A 26601-nucleotide genomic window follows, 5' to 3' on the forward strand; every position below is an offset into this window, starting at 1 on the left:
TGGTTCTCCATGTGTTTTAAAGTATACATAGTTGTTGAAAATATACATTTTCTCCTTTTGGGAGCTATCTTTACTGTTTTATCCCTTCCAACCTTTCATTTGGATCCTTTGATGACTCCTCTTGGCCCCACTCAACACCTTGATCCATGGAGGAGGATGAGGGTGAGCCACGTGTCCATGTCCCATTTGCTTCATATAACTGGGAGCTCTAACTCCTCAGAGCTGACCAATGCTCTGCTTGGGGGAGGACCTGGATGGAGGTGATCAAACCTCTAGCACAGCCTGTCAGGGTTTCAAAGAAGATAGGGTGGAAGGAAAAAACCAAGAACAAAACAGGACAACTACGTACTAAAAATTGAGGCTTCCCTCAAGACGTCATACTTTCATCTAAACCATTAGTGCTCATCAGGACTTTTTCAAGTGTTTGAACTCTGACCCTCATCCCTAAAGGTATTTTCATGTTTCATATTGAATGTGAGAGAAGAGCCCTAGGATTGGGTAACATATTTATGAGCTTATATTGAATCAAGTCAAGAAAGGATTCCCTAAGCAAGGAAACAAGTTCCTTTCCTAAAGGAACAAACTTTTATTCTTCCCAAAGAACAGAGAAATATAGGCACATGAATAAATTCCATAATAGTTGTTCTTAATTTTAGGAAGGATCTGATGCATAATGGTAGTAATCTTTATTAGCACCATGATTTACCAATGCATAACTAAAACCTGTTAATACTCTAGGATTATTTGGGTTTTTATTGTTAACTGCCTTACAAAGAAAGGGAGGAATAGGAAGGAAAAAATCACTATAAATAAAATGTACAATCAATTAGTTGCCAGATACTGACCCATGTTTGATGGAGACTCGTTCAGTCTCTTACCCTTGGATATCCATATTGCCAGTCAGAATTATAATTCATAAAATTCTGGGGCACCTGGACCTGGGTGGCTCAGTGGTTAAGTGTTTGCCTTTGGCTCAGGTCATGATCCCAGGGTCCTGGGATGGAGCCCTGCATCAGGCTTCCTGCAGGGAGCCTGCTTTTCCCTCTGCCTGTGTCTCTGCCTCTCTCTGGGTGTATCTCATGAATAAATAAAATCTTTAAAAAGAATTCATGAAAAAAAAAATAAATAAATAAAAAAATAAAAATAAAAAAAAAAAAAAAAAAAAGAATTCATGACAATTTCATGGGTTTGCAGAACCACAGCTCAACATGAACTAAGTTATCTTTTGTTCCTACTTTATGGTAAGGCAGGAAAACAGTATGTGTGTTTCAATTGCAAGATTGAATAAAAGTATTTCCTATTTGACATGCTCAAATCAGAAAATAAAATACCCATTAAAATCACAGGTGTCAAGTAGAGATGGCTGGTAATTTTATTTTGTGCGCATGATACTTGTAGGATGTGTCCTGATATACCTCTGTCTACACTTTAAAGAAGATGATAGAAGAATGGTCAGAAGCCCAGAGATGAAAAAAACCTTTAAGATTAATAAGAGATCAGCCTTAATATAAATGAACTGAGGCAGGCAAGAAAGCCTTTCAAGAGACATTTGATTGGAATCTTATTCAAAGTAATTAGAATATTATCAGACATTCCCAGTCACTAGAAAGTGAAAGTAGGTGACATAAACAATATTTTATACATCATTTCCTTTTATCAGATTGAACATAAATTCTTTTGGGTACTGGCTATGTGCAATTACTCCGCCAAGCGCTTTGACAGACTTGACCATATTCCGTAATTCCAACCCCCTGCTCCTTGCTGGCTAGAGATTAGCAATTTTCACATCTCACTTGTGTATCCATTAGAAAAATAATTCATGTTAGGTAGAATATTTAAAACTACCATAAACTTTTTGTTGTTGTAGATGACTGTTTCATTTTGAAAACACAAAATCCACTGTTTTAAGATAACAACCATTATGCTGCTCACGACTAGGTCAGCAATTAGAGCAGGACTCATCAGCAAGGCTGGTTCAGCTCTGCTTCACGTGGTAATGGCTCCAGCAGCGTGACTGGGGATGGCCTTGCTCACATGCCCAGAACATCGGTGTAGGCCATCCACTGGGGTGCCTGTCTTCTCCACATGGCCTCTTTCTCTAGCAGGATGGCCTAAACTTCTTTTTCTGATGGCTGGGTGCTCCTCTTGTGTGTGAGCAGAAGTGCAAGTCTTCTTTAAGGACCTGGCTTGCAAGTCTCAGAAGTCACTATTTCTGCCTCAGGACATTGGTCAAAGAGAGTCACAGAACCAGCCCAGATGGCAAGAGCTTGGGGGCTAGATTTCACATCTTCATGAGAAGGGTAATATGCATGCGCACATAGAGCAGGGTGACATGTTTGGTGGTCATTGCCATCTTTACAATGTACTGCAGTCATGGTGCATCATAACATGACCATATATTTATGTTTAAAAATGTTACTTTTTATACATACATTTCTCATCCCCTCTGGTTTTCCTCTCTTCCACAGATGTCTGTGTATTATTATCCATCTGGTCAGTACCCTACCTCAACCACGCAGCAGTACCGGCCTCTGGCCTCAGTCCAGTACAGTGCTCAGAGGAGTCAGCAGATGCCACAAACAGCACAGCAAGCAGGTACTTAGAATCCGTTTTCCATGTCCTCCCCTAACCCAGTGATTTTTGCATGTAAATCTCTCAGCTGTCCTCTTTGGATGAGTATCCAAGCTTGGCAATTTGAATTGCCTCATTTCCCTTACCCAGAGAAGATAACCGAGCATTGGATTAATGCTGTGTGGAAAAGTAACAGGTACAAGAAGGTGAAGCCCTCGTCACTCTGGCACCCCAGACATGCATGCTAAATACAGCTTCCATAAATTATTTTTGGATCTTCTTAGTTTCTTTTAAACCAGAGTGCTGACCACAGCCTTATCTTCCTAGTTCATACCTTTTCTTTCTTTTCTTTTCTTTTCGTTTTTGTTTTCAACTTGAAGAAAATCCTTCCCCTGTTCTTAAGGCTAGAGGGGACCAAGTTAGGTTGTTTCTATACCATCCTAAAAAGTCCTGTCTTTAGAAGAAGGCCCCTGACACTGCAGCCCATGTCCCGGTGGAACTCTGACTCCATGGCTCACTTTCTCGAGGGCCACACGCCTCCCGCCCAGAGCTTGGCAGCCACTGTGCAGTGGGAAGGGGGGCCGATACACTGTACGAGAGTGAGTAGCAGGTCTCACAGTGAACCGGTCTCTTTCCCTACTGTGTCACACTCCTAATGGCATGCCAGTGCCCAGAGAGCAGCAGGAACCCAGCAGGGCTGAGTGACTTGTGCTAGGGAGAGGCTTGTGTCCTTCCTGATGACCACCCTGCAGGGGAAACCACTAATTGCCATGCCGAAGACCGCCTGACTGGGAGACTCTGCCTTCCGTAAGTAGGTTTTGCTACAGCACGTGCTCCCAATGCTGCTCCTGAACGGCTGGCTGTTCGGCCATCTGATCTCTATGCTGATTATATGTATATGCATATGATATGTACAGACATGTGTGGTGTACAGGAGGTGTGCAATTTTTATAAGCTAATAATAAGCACAGTCCTTGCCAAGGGCTAACACCAAGAGCAGACACCCCAAAAGTATGAATGCAGACACGACTAGCATCTTATCAGATTGGGGAAATGCCTCAATTTTTCTGTATCATAGATAGGTAAATATTCTTTAGTTCATCTCATGGCCTATTTAAAGTCTGTGGGAGAAGAATTAAAGAAATGTAGAGCAACCAGCCAGATGCCCTTTTTTTTTCAACACTGTAATAGTTTGGGGGGAAAATACATATTGACTTCTGAATTGACTTTACATTTTTATAGTAATAAGAAGACAAAAGGGTTTAACATAATTAGTTACTTGAAGAAAAGAGTTGGTAATATTTTCTCTGATTGTTGGAAAATATTATACTTCTATCACTTGGTGGTAACTATGCTATCCGGTTAGGTATGTACTCTAGTAATGTGGCTGCTTCCATTCCTCCTGCTAATGTTTGTCAGAGTGAATTTAAGACTCCTACCTGCTGGTCCAGAGTCCACTGTGAAGTTTTCCTTTTGGCTACCAATGCCTGTAGAAGAAAGATGCAGATGTCTAATGATAATGACTGACTAAATTTTAGTTTACTGCCATTATTTGAGTTTCCTAAAGAGCTATTTCAGGCTTGTGTTAGGGTATAGTTCCTATGCAGGCATACGGTTACAAACACTCTGGAACTTACTAAACCTGGATACACCAGGTCTGTGTGAGGGGCTGAGAAAGTTGGATGAATATGTTCACTGGGCAACAGAAGTAGACTTAGGACAAGCCTCATGCTCCTCTTGATCCTTCTCCACTAACTTTGTTAGTGAGTGTCAACACTAGTGAGAATATTGTGACATTTTTTATCTTTTTTAAAACGTGGTGGAAGAATTTGGGGATGCAGAAGCTCCCCCCAATCTAACCAATCTACAGAGACCTAACTGGCCCCAGCTACATTCCATGGCAGCCTGGAGGCATTGACTTATCCTGTGCTCCCACCTCACCATGGAAATGCCCCCTCCATGGCGCTGTAATGACACTGTAATTAGAAGGGTGCATTTTAAAATAATATCATATCCAAAATAGAAGTGCTTCAGGTGGCAAGGAGGGGAGTGGAGCTAAGGTGGTCAGTAGGGACTGGGGAGATCATGTGTGAATGATGTCCTCCTGAAAGTGGCAGCATCAACATACACATGAGACCTTCGAGCTCTTGGCATTTGAGACCACGACACCCGATATCAGCCTAAGATCTCAATACAGTTTCCACCACACTGTTGAATTTACTAAAGTTTTGGGAAGACAGACGGTGTCCCCTGGCATCACTAAGAATCACCTCTGCTAACAAAATCCTGGTAATCCAGCTTAATTCAATGGCTCCTTGACAGTACATGACTATAGCAAGGAGGCCTTTTGCTGAGTTTAGTGACACTAAATGAGACTTCCCAAAGGAACATGGTGGATACCTGGGGGAGCCACATTTCCTGGAGGAGCTTGAGGAAAGGCCCTCTCTCTCTGTAAATCGATCTTGGGACCAGGGTTGGGCTGGCACCATCCCACAGTGATGCCCTGACTTGCTCTTGCCCTTCCTTCCACCTCCTCTCTTTCCTCTGTGATCTGACCTTCTCCCACCTTCATCCGGTACTGATTAGGCTGCTTACAGTAAGCTCCACATCGTGTGGTTAGGTGTTAGCATGGAGCAAATTTGTCTCTGTTATAACCAAATGAGAGTTTGCTTCTCAACACTGTTCTTAGTCTTTATTTAATTGTAGTGAAAGGCGTCTCTTTGTCCTACATTCTTGACCAAATTGAAATCTCCATGAGTCACAACACCTTTCCTAGGCCCTAAGATTACTACACACAGTGAATTTTTATAAAGGAAATCAGATATTCTGCAACTGACTAAATAGGACACCTGCATTACCCTGAGGCTCAATAAGGGTATATAAATTCTTCCTCCTGGTGATTTTGGACTCTTTACACTAACAGTGGGTGATCAAGGTGCTAAGCATCTGGAAGAAGAAGCCTACACTTCTTTATAAACAAAATTTTGAAGGCATTAAGTGATAGATTTGAACAGTAATCTTTGAATTTTGTAGCTGTGCATACAAGGTAAATAAAAACCATTAATAGAGGAGTGTCTCTAATGGAAAAAAAAAATGTGTTGTCAACTTAACATTATCAGGTACCCACACAATGAAGGTAGATCATTTTCCTTACGAGGCAGTTGTTGATGACTGGAAATTGCATAAAAAGACACTTATCGGGTTAGAGCTAAAAAGGCTGTGGTTTTCAAATCCTTCCAGCTTTGAAAGACTTAGAAGCAAGGGTGTCCCACCTGAGAACAGGTGGCTGTCCCAGGGGTCAAATACCAAAATAAAGTTCTGATGAGCAAGCCTTTCATTTCATAATGTTTTAGGCTTTCTTAGTTAGCATATCACTTTTACTTAATACCTATGTTGCTATGCCTTTATCCTGGTTTAAAAATGTTTTTAAGGTCACAAACATGTTAGTAGTAATTCTAGCCATCGTCAGTTAGGTCTCTAGTGGGCTAGTTGCTATGCTAAGTCTTTATAAACATTGCATTGCTTCATCCTCACCACAAATTTACAAGGGAAATAGTAGCTGTGAACACCCCTGTTCAGAAATAAGTTACTTAGGGTCCCAAGGTTGATCAGATTGGGAGGACAATCCAGGCTGGCCTGGTTTTAAACTTGCACATTAACCACTTTATCATAATCCTATGAATAGAGTTACTAGTGTTGCCTTTATTTCCTGTCATGGACAATCACAGAGAAATGAGCATGTTGGCACTAAACCAGCAGGCCCATGTTTCGGAGGTAGATAGCATTTAATTAATTACCCAAGTACGCAGTTTGACTAATAGCAGAACAAATGGGGGAACTCTGGACTTTGGCTCCCAACCCTCCACAGGCTTTCCTATTCCTGTGCAGAGCTGGTCACTGACAGCAAATGACAGAGCACAGCTGAAACATTTATGTGCGGATCACATATTGAAAAGAGGGAGAGAGAGAAAAAAAAATTGTCTTGAATCTTGTCTCCAAGTCCAAATTCCCTTCTCAGTTTGACTAAAAAAGAAGTATAGGTATACTATACTTTACACTGGAAGTATACACTCCTTTCCATTCTCCATTTTCCACAATCCTGCACATTTTCTAAAAGCGACAAAAATGGGCTTGTAGGGCCCTATACACTTGCCTAAGTGGGTATGTAGAGATGAATAAGTCCTGGTTTGGGTGTCAGGATAATAATGGCCTCAGAAAATAAATTGGGGAGCGTTCCCTCCTCTTCTGTTTTTTGGAACGAATTGTGTAAAAATGGTGCTGACTCTTCCTTAAATGTTAAATCCTCCAGTGACCCTGTCTGAGCCTGGGGATTTTCAGAAGCATTATTTTTTACTTTTCATGTGAATATAATTCCTAGAGCTTTTAATTATGAAATTGTTATGGTTATAAGAGTATTCAGGTGATCTGTCTCACTTTTGCTGAGTTTTGGTCCTTTGTGGTCATTGAGGAATTGGTTCATTTCTTCTAAGTTGTGGGATTTATAAGTGAAGAGTTATTAGTGGTTATTCCTTTATTATACTTTGAATGGCTGCAGGATATGTTGAGATATCCTGTTTTATTCTTACTGTTGGTGATTTTTAAATTCTCATTTCTTAGTTTTGTACGTCTCACTAGGTTTATCAATTTCACTGATCTTTTCAAAGACCTACCACTGTATTTCATTGATTTTCTCCACTGTTTAATTGTTTTGATTTCATTGATTTCTGTTCTTGCCTTTTTTATTTTCCTGCTTCTTCACACTTTAGCTTTATTTTATACTGCTTTATGTAATTTCTTGAGGTAGGAGGTGAGATCGTTGTTTTAAGACTTTTTCTCTTTTCTAATGCCAGCATTTTGTGCGATAGCCCTGCTTTAAGAGTGTGCCACATATTTTTATGTGCTTTATTTCCATTTTCATTCATCTGTATATATATATTTTATTTCCTGTGAGATTTCCTCCTTGATCTATGGATTATTTAGAGGTGTTTTGTTTAATACTCAAGCATTTGGAGGTTTTCCTGTTGTATTTCTGTTATTAATTCTAGACTGATTCCATTACAGTCAAAGAATATGCTCTGTATGATTTTAACTCTTAAAAGATTGTTGAGGTTGGTTTCACGGACCAGGATATGATCTAAACTCCTGAAAACAATTGGCTATTCTGCTGTTGTTTGGTGGAATGTTTTAGACTTGTCAATTAAAATCCTGTCAGTTTATTTTGTTGTTCAGATCTTCTGTATTTTTGCTGATGTTCTGCTTACTAGTTCTATCTGTGGCTGAAAGGTGATAGTCACGACTCCAGCTCTAAGACTTCCTCCAGTCCTGACATGAATCTCAAGGCAAAGGTTACCTCCAGTTTCTCTGAAGTCCAAGGATGCAGGGGAGACTTTGAAGTTATTCAAAGCATGTTATCATTTTTTTCCTCAAATAATTAAGACATGTTTGATTCCCTAAAAAAAGAAACATTCCATGAAAATATCTGGAAGGCAAGACCCTATGACCAATGAGGTATGGGTAAGCTGTTCCTAGACACTGTTGCCTACGTGCCAGGCTTTAGCACTTTTCTTAATGCCAATAATGTTACCTTAGGTTTAGGTAGAAGAATAATATGGAATACTGTTTACAACAGGCAGTCCAAAACTGCTGATTTTCTAGTGGACCAGGAGAGCTTGGATTCTTAAATGTCATGAAAGTAGAGTAATAGGAAGATAGACTGTCAGCAGAGCAGGAAGGGGGGAAACACAATACTTGAGGGAACCCTTAATTCGATTAGTTTATAACTGCAGCAAATCCTTTGGTGTAGATTATGAAAACTCTGGAGATGCCTCTTACCTCTGCTTTTTAAATCCCTTTCCTGGCCATTCTCCCACTCCCAACCATCTGCTGAATCCTTCATTTGGGTAAAAATCAGTTTCATAGAGCAATTTCCATGAATATGTTTTACTTTTCAAATTATAGCTCAGAAGGAAACCATGAAAAATAAGTCTTAAATATTGCATCATATTGCAAAAACCTGTGTAACTTTTGTAGGGCTTCCTTAGACCTATTTAATTTACTCCTGCTCTGGTTCTGTCAGGGCTCTGTGTTGGGTCAATGACGAGCCAACCCACCTTGCAAAGCAGAGTTGGAATCCTTGCAGGAGACAGTGACAGAGGTCTTCAAAATTGTTTGAGCTGCTTTACTTATTCTTTCACTTGTATTTAACATGAGCCTCACTTGGATTTTCTCTTATACTCTGCTGAACAGCCATCATGAGGTATGAATAGTAGAGACAGAATTTAAATGTTCATTTGGTTAAATGAGGAAACTGTGGAAGGTCGGCCTCCTGCTCAGTGTGGAGTCTTTCTTGTCAGAGCCAGAAAGGGGGCTTCTACTACCTCCATCTTCATAGATTCAGTGACAAATGTAGGTTTCAGAAACCCAGCAGACTTACTCCGTGTAACAAAGCCTGATTGTGAAATTCTGCCCTTGGATATTTGAACTTAGTACCACATGCAGGTTATAAGGAGAGCATGCAAACAAGAGTAAAACAATATCCAGAATATTTGGAGATGTGTTATCACCCCTCCCACTTCATAAGACAGAAATCAGAGTATCCCCACCTCTTAGAGTAATGTCTTTCTCTGTCCTATTAAAGAGGAGAGACAAAGCCTTGCAACAGGCTTCCCATTGTCCCGTTAATCAGAGAGAAGAATGATGGATGCAGATAAAGAGTTTTTGCTATGAATTCAAAATATATGTCAATTAAAAGCTTACAGAAGAACACCCAGGGAAGAGAAAACCAGGGAAGAGAATGTTAGATCCTGTTTGTTATTTTGCTAACTGATGATGGGATAACATAATAATCCAGGAATCTTTAGGGACACATAGACCTTTAGGATATAGATTGCATTGATTCAAACCTCCATTCTACATATGCAGAAAACCTTTTATGTATAGGGAGTTCTTCACTGAAGAATCATAGAATTGGAGGGTTCAGCCTGTCAGAAATACTAACTATATAACAAGCCACTGGATTTTTCCATGCCTCTCTGGATTCTTGAGAACAGCTTATAAATGCCATTCTCACCACCTCACATGTTGTGGGTTTATGAGGGAAGGTTACTGTAACCAGTGCTCCCCCAACTTCAGTGAGCATATACACCACCCAGGATCTTGATCAAATGCATATTTTGACACAGTAGTTCTGGGGTAAGTCGTGAGATTTAACTTTTCGAACACACTCCTAGGGAATGTGGATGCTAATGGTCTGCCATCTGGAGAGCAATGGCATAACAAATTTTTAATCATGACTGGCCTGTGCATAAGGTGTTTCAAAGGGAAAAAAACCTACCTAAATTCACTCTTTGATTTAACATCATTTACATTTCAGGCAAAAATTAATACTTCACAGTTAGCATATGACTCTTATGAATTATAGCTAGTAAATATTTAGAATTAGTGTATTCATGTTTACAGATCCAAATTTTGAGATAGACAGTAAATATAACATGATTGCACTACACAGCAGCACTCAGAAATGTTGAAAGAATGAATAAGGTGTGTACCTCTTTTCAAGTTAGCATGAACACAGCAAGTTAGGTGGCTGGGTGTATGTGTTGATGTGTGTAAGTGAGAGAGAGATGAGAATTTGGGAAGATTTAAAAGGCTAAATGGAATATCTTAGCCATCTCAAATATTGATAAAAGCAAAACTGTAGTTAAATGTTATGAAATCAGATAGAGAGACAGCCTAACAAAATAATCACAGCAACAAACAAATACACACATTTTTCAAAGTTCAGACATTTGCCCGAGAAATAGGTCACAGATTCTTTGGGCCACTTGCAAGGGGATAGTATGGTTAGTTTTTTTGTGTGCTGAGAAATTTAGGAATCTCTTTTTCCTTTTCTTTCATTTTTTTTCTTTTTGATTTAGAGATTTCTATTAATTTAAAGGAATAATGTTCCCATCAACACTCATTTCAGCTGACTAGTTTTGAAAGTGTTCAGATGGCAGGGAATAACCAGACCCTGAATATTACTCAGAGCACCCTGTGTTCAAGGCAGCTCTTTCCTTCATTTAGTTCTCTTTTGAGTGTTTAACAAAGGAATAGACTCGGTGGCATCTCTGGCAGGAAGATGTCATTTTCTGTGACACATGTATATTTGAAAATAGACCAAAGCCACAGTTCCTTTCCTGATAGGCCTGCATTGCAGTTCAACAAACAGCGTATGTTTAGCTTTTTTCTTCTTGTAGTAGTACTATTTTTGTTGTGATAGAATATTGTTCATAATAACATCTCCTAGTAGGAAAAAGGATTATTGTCTCTTTAATGTTCCTGAAACACATTTGGGATGGGGCAAAATGTACCTTAATGGAGTCTATAAATTTATTTAACCAGAGCACTTGTGTAAGGTTGACAGTGAATCCAGTATTTTTAGTGTGACTTATTAAGGAGTGCCAATGCAGCTGAGAGGAGTTTTATCTTTGAAAAAGCGCTTCTCTTTCTTTGTTCTTATGATATTCCTCCCCTTGACTTTTTTCCCCTTGGGGATGGAGAGAGATGGATAGAGGGACCATCAGAGCTAAAGAAAGAATTTGGAATACCAGTGTGATCAATAAGATACATTAATTTCTAGACAGTGGGATTTTCTTTTTTAATTGTAAATCACCTTCTCCAAATTTGAAAGTTTTAAAAAAATTTTGTCTAATTATCCTATGTATGATTTACATTGCATGTTAATGTTTAAAATCTTATTAATTTATGTATTTTAAATACATTTTTAAAAAACATATAACCAGTAATCACTCAAAGAAGCTACGGAGAAATTGTTATACTTGACCACCTTGAGGAAACCATTCTCCATTCTTACCTTGGGTGTCTGCTTTATTATGTTACTAAAAGCAGAGGGGGTCGATTATCAAAGAGTTACACGGGATGTAATTGTCTGGTTTCTGTTCACATCAGTGGAAGTCACATGGATAAATCCTTGTGGAACATGCTGTTCTGAAAATACAAGTCTGGAAAAGGTTTCTATGGAAATGTTCATGTGTTTCTTTCATTAATTGGTCTACTTATTCCATTTACAAAAATGGGAATGAGAAGTATTAAGCTGGGGTTATGAGAAAGGTTAACATTATTAGAGCAATAATAGGAATCATACTATTTTTATCTGAAAGTCTTGTAGGTTAGCAAAACAATATAGATGGTCAGGTCCCCTCTGTCCTTAGGCGGTTATAGTAAAAGGGATTTATTCAACATGTTTCTAAGAGTTGCTTGGCAATTTGCATTTTATGTACCTTTTGGTGTTTACACACTCATTTGTTTTTCTGACCTCAGAAGTCAGTTAAGCACTACTGATGTGGTTAGGATTTCTGTTTTCCTATAAAGATGGGTAATAAGACATATCATAGCAGTATCTTATTTTTTTCTTGTATTATTTAACCAAAAGTGGAAGCAGTGGTTTGTTAGAAAAAAAAAAAAAAGATTTGGATTAGAGATGGAAAGGAAAGAAAGGTGGCAAGAAAAGCATACACATTATGGTTTTTTTTTTTTCAAAATTCTGACATTTCTGTGCAGCTTTCCTAAGAGAGAATCTGAACTCTAGAGATAAAAAACAAAAAACAAAAAACAAACAAACAAAAAAAAAACTAAAGAACCCAAACCACTAGTTACAAGTGGTCAGGTTTACCTGGTGGTTTCACAGACTTAAATGAAGAGAAGATAAGATATTCAGTCTTGGCCCAACCTTTTAATTTTCACCTCCTTTTCTTTTCTGTTAATATGTTGCCAATTTCTTATTAATTTCTACAGAGAGCTATGCCTCCGTGTATAAATTGCCTTATTTTTCAGCCCCTCCTTTCTTTGGAAGCACTTTGTTCTTTCCGTTCTTCTCCGCATTCTCTGCTTCCCTATCTCCAAATCTATCTTCTCATTTTATTAACTTTCTATCTTTAATTCTCTGGACCTCTCTTTTTTGTTTGTTTCTTTTCCTTATAATAAATATGCTTTTCACTCTAAACTGGGTGATTTTCATATCATGCTTTAGTTGTCTGCATTTCTCCTCATTTTAATTTATTAAACTTATTTCCATCCCACACACTCCTTTCCATTATGAGATAGGACACCTCACCTCATTCCTCCAGAGATATACATGATGCAACATTCCAATGATTAAAAAGAAGATGCTGGGTTTTCCCCAGCTTCTGATGAGGGGGCATCAAGAGCTCTAACCCGTCATCTCTCCACCCTGTCGTCCTGAGAGCCAACATAAAGTTACCCTCAGGGTTGGTGACTTAAAACTCAGAAATTTGTAGTGATAAAAAAAAGGGAAAACAACACAAGAATGTTATTTTTATTTTGTTTCCCAAGTTCAATGATGCAGTGGTGCCCACAGGAAATTGTCAGATGATGTTTAAATTTGTCATTTCCAAGGGGTTCACTATCACTTAGATATTTTGGTGTTCTTTCTTTGAACAGAAAGCAGCGTACACATCATTAAATTTAAAGGACACGACCTCAGAAGTCAGAAGCCCTGAAATGTACTGTTTCTGAAATTCTTTCTTCTTTCCACTACCTTCAGATGCTGCTTTTTGTGAGGATGTAAATGTATATTCAGTAAAACCAATCTGCTTGGACTCATACATGCTCATTTGCCACTTCCCCAGACCATCAGCATAAGAACAAATTCTAATCACCCCCTACAGCCCCAAAATGTGGGGCTGTCCATATGAGTGGTTCATAAACATTATAGTTCAGAACCAAGCAGCAATCTCTATGGCCCAAGAAGGCTAGAGGATTGTGTGAGTCTAGGAGAAGTAGTATAATTCTAGAAGAAGCACAGTGACTGCTACCTCACACACCCTCTTTAGAGCCGGTGGGTTGGGGCAGGGGGGCGGGGGGAGGGTGGTTTGTATGCTTACAAGTAGGGTCACTAATTGATTCAGCTGTTACAACATGATTCCATGGCACAGGCATTTCTGCACATCTGTTCTTTGGAAGAGCATGTCAGCAGCATGCAATAGCCTTCACACTTACGCTCTCATCCAAATCCTTGAAGCTGCCACAGACCTCCCTCTGCGGTCTCTCCCAGGTGCTATTCCCAGTTGCCTGCTGACCCTCCCTGGCTGCCATGATGGTTTTGATGCCCTTCAAGGACTGGCACCAATCCCTAATTGCCTGCTGACATCTTCCTGATTCCTCACCATTTCCTTGAAGGCACCTAGAGACTCATAATTGAATTTTCAACATTCTCCCAGATGCTCTTACTCTTGTGTTTTATTCTTATTTTTGTATTAGGTCCAGCACCATTGCACTTTTCATGAGCCATGTGGGTCATAATTGTTTTGAGAATAAGAAATTCATGGCAGAAAGAGGAGCCAGAATAGAGCCCCAAACAAACTTTGCTGAATGCAGGATAGTGCAGTGCAGCACACATTCCAAGGTATTTTAAGAGCATGCAGTAGAATTTGCTGAGCCAGCTCCATGCAGGCATTGCATGCATTGTTTTCCAACAGTAGCAACTTATCAACAAACATCACTCTAATTACTCACCTATGAGTGTTAGCCAGAGTGTGTGGTATTACACTGAGACGATCAGAAAGCTTGAGGCCCTCTTCCGCGAATCTTGATGGACACCTTGATTTCCCCAGTTGAGACTAACTAGATCTCTCTGGTCTGAAAGGCTCAGCTTCTACTGTGGAGGTGAATCAAAAAGAACAATACAAAATATGAATCTGAGAGAAAAGATCCTTCCTTGCTGAAAATTGTGGCAAAAATTAGGAGGAAGAGAAGATTGTTTTAATGGGTAATTCTTGTTTTCTTCTGCATATGTAATTTTTACAGACTGTCCAAACAACACAGTACTTGCAGTAAAGAATGTTTTAAAAGACACAAAAAGTCCATGCCAATACAATAATGAATTATTTTGTGTCCTCTTTTTCTGCCTTTGAGCCTATATATGTACACATGATAGACACACATGTGTATTGCAATCATGGGTCATGCCACTTCCTTATTAATATAGCATTTTTACTTACTCAAAACTCATTTTATACTTGCATGTAAACTGATTCTTCCAACATTTCTGTGGCATTGTCTTTTTTAGAAGTAAAATTGTATTTGCAGATGACACACATAGTTACATAAAAAATTCTAAACAGTATACAAAACAACTACTAGAACTCGTTAGGGAATTTAACAATATTGCAGAATATAAGAACAATATACAGGAATCACTATTTAACATACAATATTTTTATATACTGGCAGAAAACATATGGAAAATTTAAAGATTCAGTCTGGAATAGTATGTGTAACAATTTTAATAACAATGATGGCAATCACCCGGCTCCCAACCTTGTAGGTCCAAGAGGCCCATGGCATTGCCTCAGTCATTGGGAACCACTCACAGTTAGCCCCAAACACCCCACGGAGTCTTCTAGAATGACAGCAATTACAGCATGAAATATTCCCAAAGCAGTCTTTACATTCCTGGTTTCTCCTTCAAAGGAAAAGTATATAATGGTTGGAGGGGGGAGACGAAAGCTTTCAAATCTCTCATTTATCTACCCTATCTAATTTCCATAGCCAACAAATATTTCATAATAAACTGTTGTTATTGGCTTGCCAGTGCTCTCTCCAAGCGAGGAAGACACCACAGAAGCTTCAGGGTATTTTTCCACCTTCTGTCAGGTGCTTTTGTCTTTTTAATTTTCCGTTGTTAAAACTGATGCAATTCAAGGAGCTCACACTCTTTGAGTTGGAGTCTACTTCAAGTGCCTCTGTGAACACTACACAAAGGAGACGGTTTCCTTGGTAACAGGAATGTGGCAAAAAAAATGTGCTCCCTCCCTCCTTCCTACTGCCCCTCTGCACTGCTGTTTGCCAGGCAGGGAAACTGCCATTCAGACAAGAATCCCTGCTCTTGATCAGCTAGCCATTGAGTGTGAGGCACCACTACCAACCTCTTGCTCTATTTCCCCATCAATGAAAACAGTTCAGCTGTGAAATGGGCCTTCTCTCATCATGGCCTTTAGCTGGTCTTTTTTAGACATTTAAAAATAGAGAAAGAGGAAACTGGGCTTTAAGAAATCCGTGTGTGTGTGTGTGTGTGTGTGTGAATGTGATTGTCCTAATGAACTGAATTTAGATGGTTGGTAGCACTTACTTTTACATTTGCTTTCAGTTTCTGAAATATGCGTCAAAGGTATTTTTAAATTTCTGGCAGGACGTAATGGCATGTTTGGTGACTGCTGTGAAAATTAATGTATTAATTTGGGAAAACTCATGATGTATTATTAAGGATACTTCTAAATAAGCTCCCATAAGCCCAAAATGACTTTCTTCCTCCTATTGAAAACAGGCAAATATAGGCATGTGAATTTATATAGGTATCAATGAAGTCGAATTTCAGAGGTGTCATTTAGCAAGCATGGGGATTAACTCATATGATTCTTAGTCCTGGACTCTCACTGTGCTCCAGGGTATCAATAAAACCGTACTGGGAGCCAAAGCTCTATATCTTCCCCATCCACTTTATCCCTTTTATCTGTATTTTTTCCTCCTCAGAACAATGAAAGAGAATATGAAGACTGTACAGTTGATTTCTGAATTATTCGGCTGCTGAGCTTGTCAGTTATTGAAGGATATTTAGCATACTGTAGGCTTTTTTTGCTTCCTTTTCTGGGTAATTGAGCCACCTGCTCAGCTAGTTTGCCAGGAGTTTAGTCTCTTATTCAGGAATGAGACTTCAGTTCAAGTAACAAAGTTCAGATAATTAGTATCTGCTTTGTTTGTATATGGGGGGAGGTAGTGGTATAAACAACTGACTTTTTTTTTTTTTTCCTGACACTTATGAGATCTAGCAGTCGTAGGTCAAGTTGTCAGCTGGTTTGGTTTCTTCTGAGGCCTCTTGCCTTGCCTTGTGTAAGTCTACCTTTTCTTTTCAAACTGAAGAGGGGAGGAAAGATATTAAGGTGGAAAACTGATGTGCTTTGCCAAAGCGTTCTTATAATGTTGTCAACAAACACTAGCACGTTGGATTGTTTTACCACCAGCTAGAATTAACCAGAACAGAAACAGCATTTCTGTGTTCCTTCTCATTTTGAGCCACTCTATTGTTGTAGGAATTACATTATACCTTCAGGAACTAGATGGCATATATTAAACATCCCATTGTATCTGTGTGTGTTTATAATTGGAGATTAAAAACCTAAAAAGGACATGCCAGGGTTTATTCAAGAGGCTGTGAAAAACAGAGTAAAAAGACACCAAAAGCTTTCTTTCTTTTTCTTTTTTTCTCCCTTTGTTGTTGTTGTCTTTGTTGTTGGTTTGTGGTGACAGTAACTGACTATAAATTATGTGAATCAGTAATGCCAGCTCTCAGCACCCTGGGAGCTCTCTTCCTTCTCCAGCTCACACTGGTGGCCCTCTGGGTCTGCAGTTTTATTGCAAAGACTGGCTATGCAATTCTGTACATTTGCCTGGTGGTGACAGCCAGCACTTATAGGACAACTGCCATCTGGCTCTTTCTGCTAGATTTGTAGCAGAAGTCTCTCTTGGGTTTGGGGAATGTGAGAGTCTCCAGGGAAGCCAGAACCTCTGTGAAATCACCACAGATGGCTTAATTTGGGGAGCTAACAGGCATGGAAGTAGAAGTAGAAAGTGGAAAAATAAATCAACTGGGAGTTTAATGTCTGCTGTCCTTCAAGGGATTTGAGATGAATTTCATTGATTTATTAGAACTTTATTATGTACCTGGAAGAATTTGGAGGCATTGTGAAAACAAATTGAAACATTGAAGACTTGTTAAAGACCCCATCACGTAACAGTAGATGCTAGACTTTTTCTTCAGGAGCGTGATGATGTGATAGAAATCAGCCATGGGAAAAATGCACTTGCATAGTTCCTAAGTCATTGTTTTCCAAGAGATGTTCCACCCACATTAGGATGAGGAAGGGAACTTATTAAAAAGGCAGATAACTGGATTTTCCTGAGTTTCTGAGGGTTGGGTACCACCTCCCTCGAGGGATTACTCATTTTTTATGGGGAGGCTGTGTTTCTCCAGTCTCTGTAAAAGCCTTTTTTTTTTCTTTTTAAACTAAGTGTAACAGATTGTAATGCTCAGAGAGATCAGCTTTTCTCAAGGAATTAACATGCATTAATATTCAGGTGGTCAAAGATGATTTCATTTCTCAGTCCAAACAAATCTACTTTGAGAGTTCTTATTTTTATTTCCTTCCCTATGTTCTAAAATATCCATGGGCAGGATACTGTCAGGGTCAAACTGGATGCACATTTCCTTTTTTTTTTTTTTTTGGATGCACATTTCCTTCCACATTTTTCAAGGTGTGTATGTTGCCAGGAATACCATCTGATAAGGCAAATGTTTGTTTTCTCTAGATTTGGGGATGTGTTCAGAGATGATTCTAAGTAGAAGGTGGCTGAGTGTTTTGATGGAGGCGAGGTACACGAAAAAAGTGGCATCTGGCCAGCAAGTTTGATGACTTATAAGGCAAAGCGACTTCTAAACTGCTCATATGACCTCATTGCCTTCATAAGAATTTCTTCTTTATGCAATAACATGATGAATTTATAGAGTAACTGCTCACATGAAGACAGGAACTTTGTGTTGGAGAATAGCCTTCCTGCACTACCTTCTCCTCTGTGCTTTGAAGCGGATGGAGGTGTCCCATTGAAACAGTCAGCAAAGTTGGTGTTCTACTCTTATTTTCTCTTTCATTTGTTTTTATTGAAGTTTGATTTGCCAACATATAGTACAACACCCAGTGCTCATCCCATCAAGTGCCCTCCTCAGTGCCTGTCACTCTGTTTTTAAAAGGAATATTCTAATCTTCTCTGAAGGAAAAATAATCTGAGTGGAACCAATGTAATTCTATATTATTAAATGGTGGAAAGTGGGAGCTAAGATATGGATTCCCAGAAGGTAGAGACTGGAAAGATTAGCCGTTATAGCCACCAGTGATTTTAATGCCTTGTGAGCAAGGAGATTTCTCCAGGGTATATCATGAGTTGTTTCTACAGGTTGAATTTCCAAGTGAAAGCCAGACATCAATTTTGTAACCAGGTATTTATTCCACAAGTGTTTATTGAGTCCCTCATAGAAAGACTGGGCAGAAATCCAGTGATATCTGGAGATACAGACCTGGTGTCTCCCATGTTGAAGCCATTTGCACTATTCATCACAAACCCACTCCAATCTGTTGTGATTTTATAACATGTTTAAATAACAAAGAGCTTTTTCCAAATACAGAGCCCTCAAGACCAAAATCAAAAACTTTGTAATAACCACACACACATAGACACACACATGCACACCCACATACACATATGGAATATGTATCATTATTCTTACACATAAAAAATGATTCCCCAAAAGTTACTTGATATTTCTTCATATATATTTTAAACCAAAATGGCAGAGATCTTCTGTCATGGAAAATATTCCTATTTGTGTTTGTAAACAAGATAGACTATACTTTACTTTGACAACTGTAAAAATGATATTTGTGATGCTATTAGGGGAATGCTAATATAATTTCTCAGTTTCAATGTATTTGAAAATATTCCTATTTGTGTTTGTAAACAAGATAGACTATACTTTACTTTGACAACTGTAAAAATGATATTTGTGATGCTATTAGGGAAATGCTAATATAATTTCTCAGTTTCAATGTATTTGCTTTTCAATGTACAGTCAACAATATTGGCAACAGGTGTGATACTATTCAAGTCATTAGCATATTGGACCCTCAGCCTAAGACTTGCAGGTCCTCATGTATTTCCTCTCATTATAATGTCTCCTAATTTCTGGTGAATATTGGATTCATGGGGGCTAAAATGTGGGCAAAGGAAAGTATCCTTGACTACTTACGACCAGTTGATACCAACTGTGTTAATGGGCCTCATGTAGCAGGCCCACAGGCAGGATTTCTTAAATGAACAAATGGCAGATGCCACAATTCCCTAAAATAATAAAACCAAATGCTGGAAAAGATGCTTGTAAGTGTATAATTGAATCCTGATTCAAAGACTTGCCTGTGTTGGGGTTTTGTAAAGGCTTCATTTAGCATCGTATTGACAGCCATAAGTTTAAAACCAGATGGGGCCTTTGGAGCCAAGTAAACTATAGAGCACCATCATTCCCAAGATTACCCAGTCCTTCTGGGGAGGGGTCATCTCTCCACTGTCCCTCAGTGATTCTTTTTACTAAATGTTTCTGATTCTGATGCTCAGGCAGTCTAGGTTCTCTGAAATACTTCAGACTTTTGAAATAACCACAGGAGAACTGAATCAGGGGGCCTTAGTAGGGGGTACAAACATAGGACCAAACAATTAGACAGAATAAAGGAAAGCCCCTTGGACATAGGTCTAAGATTAATGATTCTGTGTGTCTTTTTAAGATTATGATTGATTACACAACTGGGGTTGAGGAAACTTATCCAAAGTTCTCTAATAAAATTAAATGGCATACTTTGGGTTCATTAAGCTCCCAATGCTTCTGATGAAGAGTTCCCCCACCTATCTCATTTCTGCTCCTCTTGGAAATCTCCCTTCCGAACTGGGTCTTGGTAGAAGAAGGTGGGATTCTCATGCAGCCTTGGGACAACTTGTAAGAGAGTCAACACAACCTTGTGTGTGGGTTGACATCTGTGGAGGACTGCCTAGAGTTTTGTGCATCTGATAATGTTATTTAAGTCTTGATGTGTGTGTAACATCCACCTGTCATTGACATGCCTCATGGAGGGCATGGAAACAGGCAGTGGCTGCCTGCCTCACCTTACTTTTCACCATGCAGTTACACTCAGTAAGGAAAAGAGCTATTTATTACCTAATGCCATGGATCCATATGGGTCTTAGACAGTCACCAAATGGTAACCTGGTGGTTTTCTTTTGGACAGTCAAAAGTCTTTTAGAGATCACTGTAAAATCTTATAGATTCTACATAAGTGAATATAGTATATTGATTTTGAGTTTGAAGTCATAACTGACTTTAATGACAAATTAGAGGCCTAGAGAGGGGCATTCCACAGTTCCAGTATAGGAATCTAGTGTTAAGTGATGTTATTTCCAAATTTTTCATTGCCTTTTGGTACTTGCAGAAATATTCAGAAATTGTTCATAAACAGTAACATTTTGCAAATGACCATTTTATATTCCAAATATGATTTTCAGATGGGGTAGAATTACTGAGGCTGACAAGAATTTGAGAGTGCATTAAAAAGATTTTTACTTGCTTTAGGCAATTGTTAGCATCTCTTCTTGTCCCATTGAAAAGTATGGCAAAAGTTTTAACTTTTGTTGGTAAGTTTTAGAAAATGTAAGAGTGATAGAAATAATAGTTTAATTCTTGTGAAGTCTCTTAGTCAAGAAAAATTATAGCTGTGTTGTCTCCATACTTTTGAATGATAAATAATAGCATTTTTAGAAATGTTTGCTTTTAATACTGTGCCTTTGATTTTCAAACCTGAGAGCTTGCACTAGACGTGTAACACTTAACTAACATAAAGTTGTGTGACAACAGATTTCAGTATTTTTTTCTCTGTGTGTTCTTTTTTTATTTTTTCTCTCCAATGGCTGATATATGCTCCTGGTCTTCAAGACTAAATTTGGATTGTTATGTGCTTTCCTGCATTAGCCCTGTGGGGATAGCAGCTTAGGACATAATGGGTGGAAGTCAGGAATTGACCTCACTGTCACACCTACATCCCTAATTCCAGGTGACCCACTCAAGTACAGTTTTCTTTGGTCACAAAAGAGGTCAGTAAGAACACAGAATTACTCAGCAAAAGAGGGAAACCTGGATAGTGTTTTGTGGGAGTTTTAGTTTTCTGTTTGCATATATATTCAGTTTGTTTTTCTAGTTGTTTATAGAGGGGTACATGTAAGTCTACCACTTTTACTAAAAAATTATAGTTCTGTTGCTTCTATGTGAAAAATAGGAGCACGTATTTTTACGTATACACACACGTATTTAGATATACAGAGTCTATAGAGGATATTTACTTATCGAGTTATGGCAAGGAGTTTAATACTGAATATTTTCAAAACATCTTCACTACTCAGGATCTGAAGTAGTTCTCTTATGTTCTATTGATTAAATACAAAGTCACCACATCAGAATTAAATTATGAGAAATACATTGTTCTCTCATGTAGGTGCTATTGCTGAAAGAGAAAATGCTGCTTAGGTGAATTTTTTTTTTAATTATTTTTTAAGTAATTGGACTTAAATACGGAAGTATACTTTCCCACCTTACTAAACAAAGTATATACACTGAACATAAGATTGTTTGTTCTTACCCTAAATATCCCAAACCTATACTTGTTTCTCCTGGTTTACATCTGTCAAAATGCCAAATTCTAAGCAGAATTGCCTTGACTTCCTTTTTTTTTTTCTTTTCTTTTTTTTTTAACCTCTTCTCTGGTTAGGATTGAGAGTATGATAACAAAGTTTGTTAGAAACATGTCTGAGATTGATTCTGAAGATAAGCTTCTTAAGTAAGAATGAAAAGCATGGGGTTTAGTACAGAGACACTGACATGTAGTTTACAGGGTCATCTCTTTGCCCTGAGTCCTTTAGCTTATTATGTAAGTGAAGCATCAGTGTACAGAAAGTCAGTCAGCAATCCTTCTTATCAACCAGGCATAGCCAGAATACAATTTCCATGCTTTCTATCCAAGGAACAAAGCTCAGCCATCCCAATAAACAAAGAGGTGACATAAAAGTGTAATGAGAGGAGAATGCTGAATGCTTAGTAAATTAATTGAATGTAAGTAATTTCTTCCCACTGAGATCAAAACTGAGTAAGATGGAAAAGATAAAAATCAGTCCTTTTAAATATATTGGCTTCAATAATTATTGCACATAAATAATTAATTATAATTAATTATAATGGAATGGTTCGTAATAAGAACTAAGAAGTTAGATTAACTGGCTTCAGATCTCTGCCTCGTATGGCTGACTTTGGGCACATTAACCACTGCCTCAGTGTTCTGATCTGTAAAATGAAGATATTCCTAGACCTAACTCATCAGTCACCAATGCAGTAATGAGACTAGATTGTTTCCATTGTTGGCGCTTAGTAAGTGCCTGATGCATAGACAGCTAGGTCTGGTGAGTAATGTAGCTTTGGGAACCTCATAGAGCCTGCAGAGGACATGAGCAGCAATACTGAAGATTTACTCTTCCAAGGCACCTCTTTTCTACTTAGGCAGGCTAATAGCCAATGCAGTAAAATGCTCCATTCGGTGGTCTTCTGCTAGAAATTAAACTTTCTGAATTTTCAAAGCTTGTCCCATAGTTAGAATCATGTTTTTATTCTTTCAAGAAGAAACTGGGCATTTGGGATTCTTTGGTAAGATATAGGCATGTGTCTTTGCCAAGTTTTGTTCTGGAACCAATTTGTAAATCTCCACCAATTATAGTTTTAATGGCACACATGCTTAAGGTAATGTTGAATGTAGTATGGAGGTGCCAATCTCTTTATTGATGAAAACAAGAGAAGCTTTATTATTAAACAAATAATAAAAACACTATCGTAAAATAAAACCATCAGGTGCTAATTTGTTTCTTTGCCTACCCTAGATGCCACTGCATATGAGGAATTATCATGGAAAACACATTCTTGCTGTAATTTGGAGCCTTTAGGTATTTGATGAGCCAATTGCCTTCACTTGAATCTGGTCTGTAATTTATCATTGGTGTGTCCTACCCTGCACAAACGCGCCCTTTGTGGGTAGAGGCAAAGCTAATATACTTTCCAAGTGTATTTGAATTGCTTCAATAAATCACAGCTGCCACTGTAAGCAGTTTTATCATTTGCCAGAACAATAAGTTATCTCCATGCTTTATAGATGCAATGCTATCCAAGACTTTTATTTGTGTAAATTGTAATGTATCATAACCCATTTCCTAAAATGAAATTAGGAAGCTCATAATATATTTTTTAAGATGCAAGGAAATATTCCAAGGAAGTCCTGTAAGCTCACTGAGAAATGCAGCAGTTTTTATCCTGCTCATTATTTAGTAGCACTTTATTCCTTTATGATTACTATAATAATGTGGGCATTAAATGCTTGCAATTGGGGTTAAACTTCATTTAGCTCTTTACTGCTCTAGTGTCTCAGTGAAACCAGTCCACAAAGAAATAAGACTCCGTACAAATCATTCCTGTTGGGTCTGCTATGCACGAGGTGAAGAAACCAGATGTTTATCAAGTATCTGTCTCTACTGACAGCTCTAAAGACAGTCATTCCAATTAATCAGGCTGCAGGATTACGTTTTTGCCCATACTGATCTCTGGGATTGACTTCCAATTTTCCTTTTATTTCTCAATGACCAAATGTGAATTCAAACCTGATTTTAACCCTTTAGACTCCTGAGAGGGAAAATGTATTATATAATGATATTGTGTCTGCAGTTCCCAATGAGGACCACATAATCTAATTTTAATAGTATTTCAGGACTCTGTTCAGCATGATGGACAATAAAGTGTGTTCTTCTTTTATTGGCTTAACTGAAAAACTGCTAAATATTTATAAACTAATTTGCCATCACTTCTTACATGGTAGGAAAATACTTTTGTCTGTAATCGCCTCAATAGTTCATTCCAAGCAGAGAAAACAGTGTCTATAAAGGAGCCAGGTTTTATAATTAGAAACTAAATTATTTGTTTCATAGCCAAGGGTTCTCCCATGTGCACTGCAATATTTGAATAAGCGTTCATTCTTTCTGTCTTTATTATCAAGAGGGGACTTACATGTCTTATCATGGAATTTCAGATTCTTCTACCCTTCTCTTGCGAGTTGCCATGTTCTTCATCTTTATATCCAACTACCCACTAGCTGCTATTGAGAACTTCATAAACCCTTCCTTCATGCCTGATAACTTCAAACCAGTGTTTCATAGCCTCTAGGGGGTGGGCCCATCCTGCCCATGAAACAGTACTTGCACATCAATGTCTAAATCAAGCATCACAACAGGTGAATCAGGATGCGCCCCAGGATTTTCATCCCCTCGTTACCCCTAGTTTCCTGGTTTCTGGCCTCCACCTCCATGCCTCTCTGATGGCAAACCCAGGAAAACCCACCCCAGCTCCAGGCTCACGCCCTGCTCCTTGCCTATGTGTTCCTCTGAATGTGTGCATGTGTATATTGTGTGTGGGTGTGTGTATGGGTGTGGGATGAGGAAAGGATGGAGGAAAGGCTAGGGTTGGAGATGGACACTCAGATTCTCAACTCTTTTAAGTAGGTAGAGTTCTGCTTCTTCCCATTTCTTTTTCCTAGGCATTCCATTCCCTTCTCTCCTTGACACCATGGAAGGGAGCTGGTTTCTTGCCCTCCTGCCCCCCAGATGGATTCAGTTGGCAAATTCCACTTCAAACAGTTTAAGTAAAAGATTATCATCATTTTTTGGAAGATTTACTCATTTTCCCAAAATATGAGACATTGCCTAACATGTATTTAGCGATTCCTTTTCTAGAAGATCAATAATTTATGGGACTACTGCTATTGTGTAAATATCCATTCAAAAAAAGAAAAAACAACTGATAGTTTATGGTAATATCATTGATTTTAATAGCAGTATATTTTTAAAGAAAAGAGCTGTATAATAACAAAACAGCAATCCTTCATGGATGGTCATTTGCACACTTAATTGGCAACTCATCCATGCAGAATCCCATTCACAGATTTGCTTTTTATACTAAAAGTTCCATTGTAGCATGTTGAGTTTTACATTTTTTTAAGTGCTTAACTGAGCATGACTCACTCTCATTTATTTGTCTTTTCACTGAAAGGCCATCTGCATTCTTTTCCAAATTATTACAGTATGACGATATTATTACTATAATTGTTTTATCATTAAATGCTTGCAATTTATTGTCATATTGTCCCTTAAACACGGGCAGGATATTTTTCAGTATCCTAAGTTCACTTCAAAGGCATAGTTTACTATAGAATAAAAATGTTATGGAAATGAAAAAGAGAATTGAAGGAATTTTGCTTGTGGGGTGCTCCATCTGTGGGAAACCTGGGAAGAAGGTAAAGGGAAATGAAGATTGATAATCCTTGAAGACACTATGCTTTCTCTCTCTCTCTCCTCCTATTTCTCCATCTCTTTCTCTGTATGTATCTGTATCTTGTGAAAGTGAAAACTAGCTCAGTCTGAGAAAGTAAAAATCTGTGCAGCCATTCATCAGGCTGGAATATCAGAAACAGACAGCAGCAGGTGCAATGTTAATGGGAAATGTGTCTCCCCAGGACCTGTTGTATGAGCTGTAGTCATAATAACCCCCTTATCTGAATAATGACTACTGTCCTCTTATTCACTGGGAAATCTTGTCCCCTAAAATTATAGAGTATCAAACTTTGTTCTTTGAAGTTATATCCATTGAGAATAGTAATTCCCACTCTCACTTGGAAGACCTCAGTCATTGTAACATAAAGAACAGCCTCAATTCAGAGCCCACATGCAGGGTTTCAGATAGGAGCTTCTGGATATGACACTCCAGAATCTACCACTACTTTGTGGTTCCCAAGGAGATAGGACCCTGGATCTACTATGCAACCCAGACAGGATATTGACTCCTTGACACAGCCTTGCTTTGCTTCTGTTAAACTCCCTCTGATAACTCTCTGTTTTCCTCTATCCTTTGTTGGTGAGACACCCCATTGTTCCTCTGCTGTAGGGCCTTCCTCACTGTAATGAGTAATAATTTGTCAGATTACAGCTTTATTCTTGGTAGTCAGGCAGACTGTCCTAGAACAATCTTTATCTATCTATCCAGCCCCTTTGATAGTAATTTAGGGTAAACTTTCTTTGCTACCTGCCTAGAAAAGTATTCATTCCTGTAGCCAAAGAAGTACATCCTAATTAAGAAACAAAAAAGGCAGTTTGACATGGAAACATAGTGTGTGAGTAAAGGCCTTGCTTAGAAGGGCATGGAGTGGTTTGGGTTAAAAATTCACAAAAGCTCACCCCTAACTACAAAAATAAGAAGTATACAAGTCTGTGGGAGTGTGGGGT

The 26601-nt window shown here is 38.5% G+C and overlaps 1 protein-coding gene across 18 annotated transcripts in view; it reads left to right on the forward strand.

The window, feature by feature from the left end:
• The window catches only part of ARPP21 (cAMP regulated phosphoprotein 21), a 155117-nt gene that overhangs the window by 102123 nt on the left and 26393 nt on the right, over nt 1-26601 (forward strand). For all 18 annotated transcript variants that reach the window (XM_041734333.1, XM_041734338.1, XM_041734350.1 and 15 more), the window contains one exon: nt 2469-2595. In XM_041734333.1, coding sequence (XP_041590267.1) covers nt 2469-2595 — 127 coding nt within the window. The remainder of the gene's footprint in view (nt 1-2468; nt 2596-26601) is intronic.

Source organism: Vulpes lagopus, chromosome 19 (genome assembly GCF_018345385.1).
Source record: "Vulpes lagopus strain Blue_001 chromosome 19, ASM1834538v1, whole genome shotgun sequence".
NCBI lineage: Eukaryota > Metazoa > Chordata > Mammalia > Carnivora > Canidae > Vulpes > Vulpes lagopus.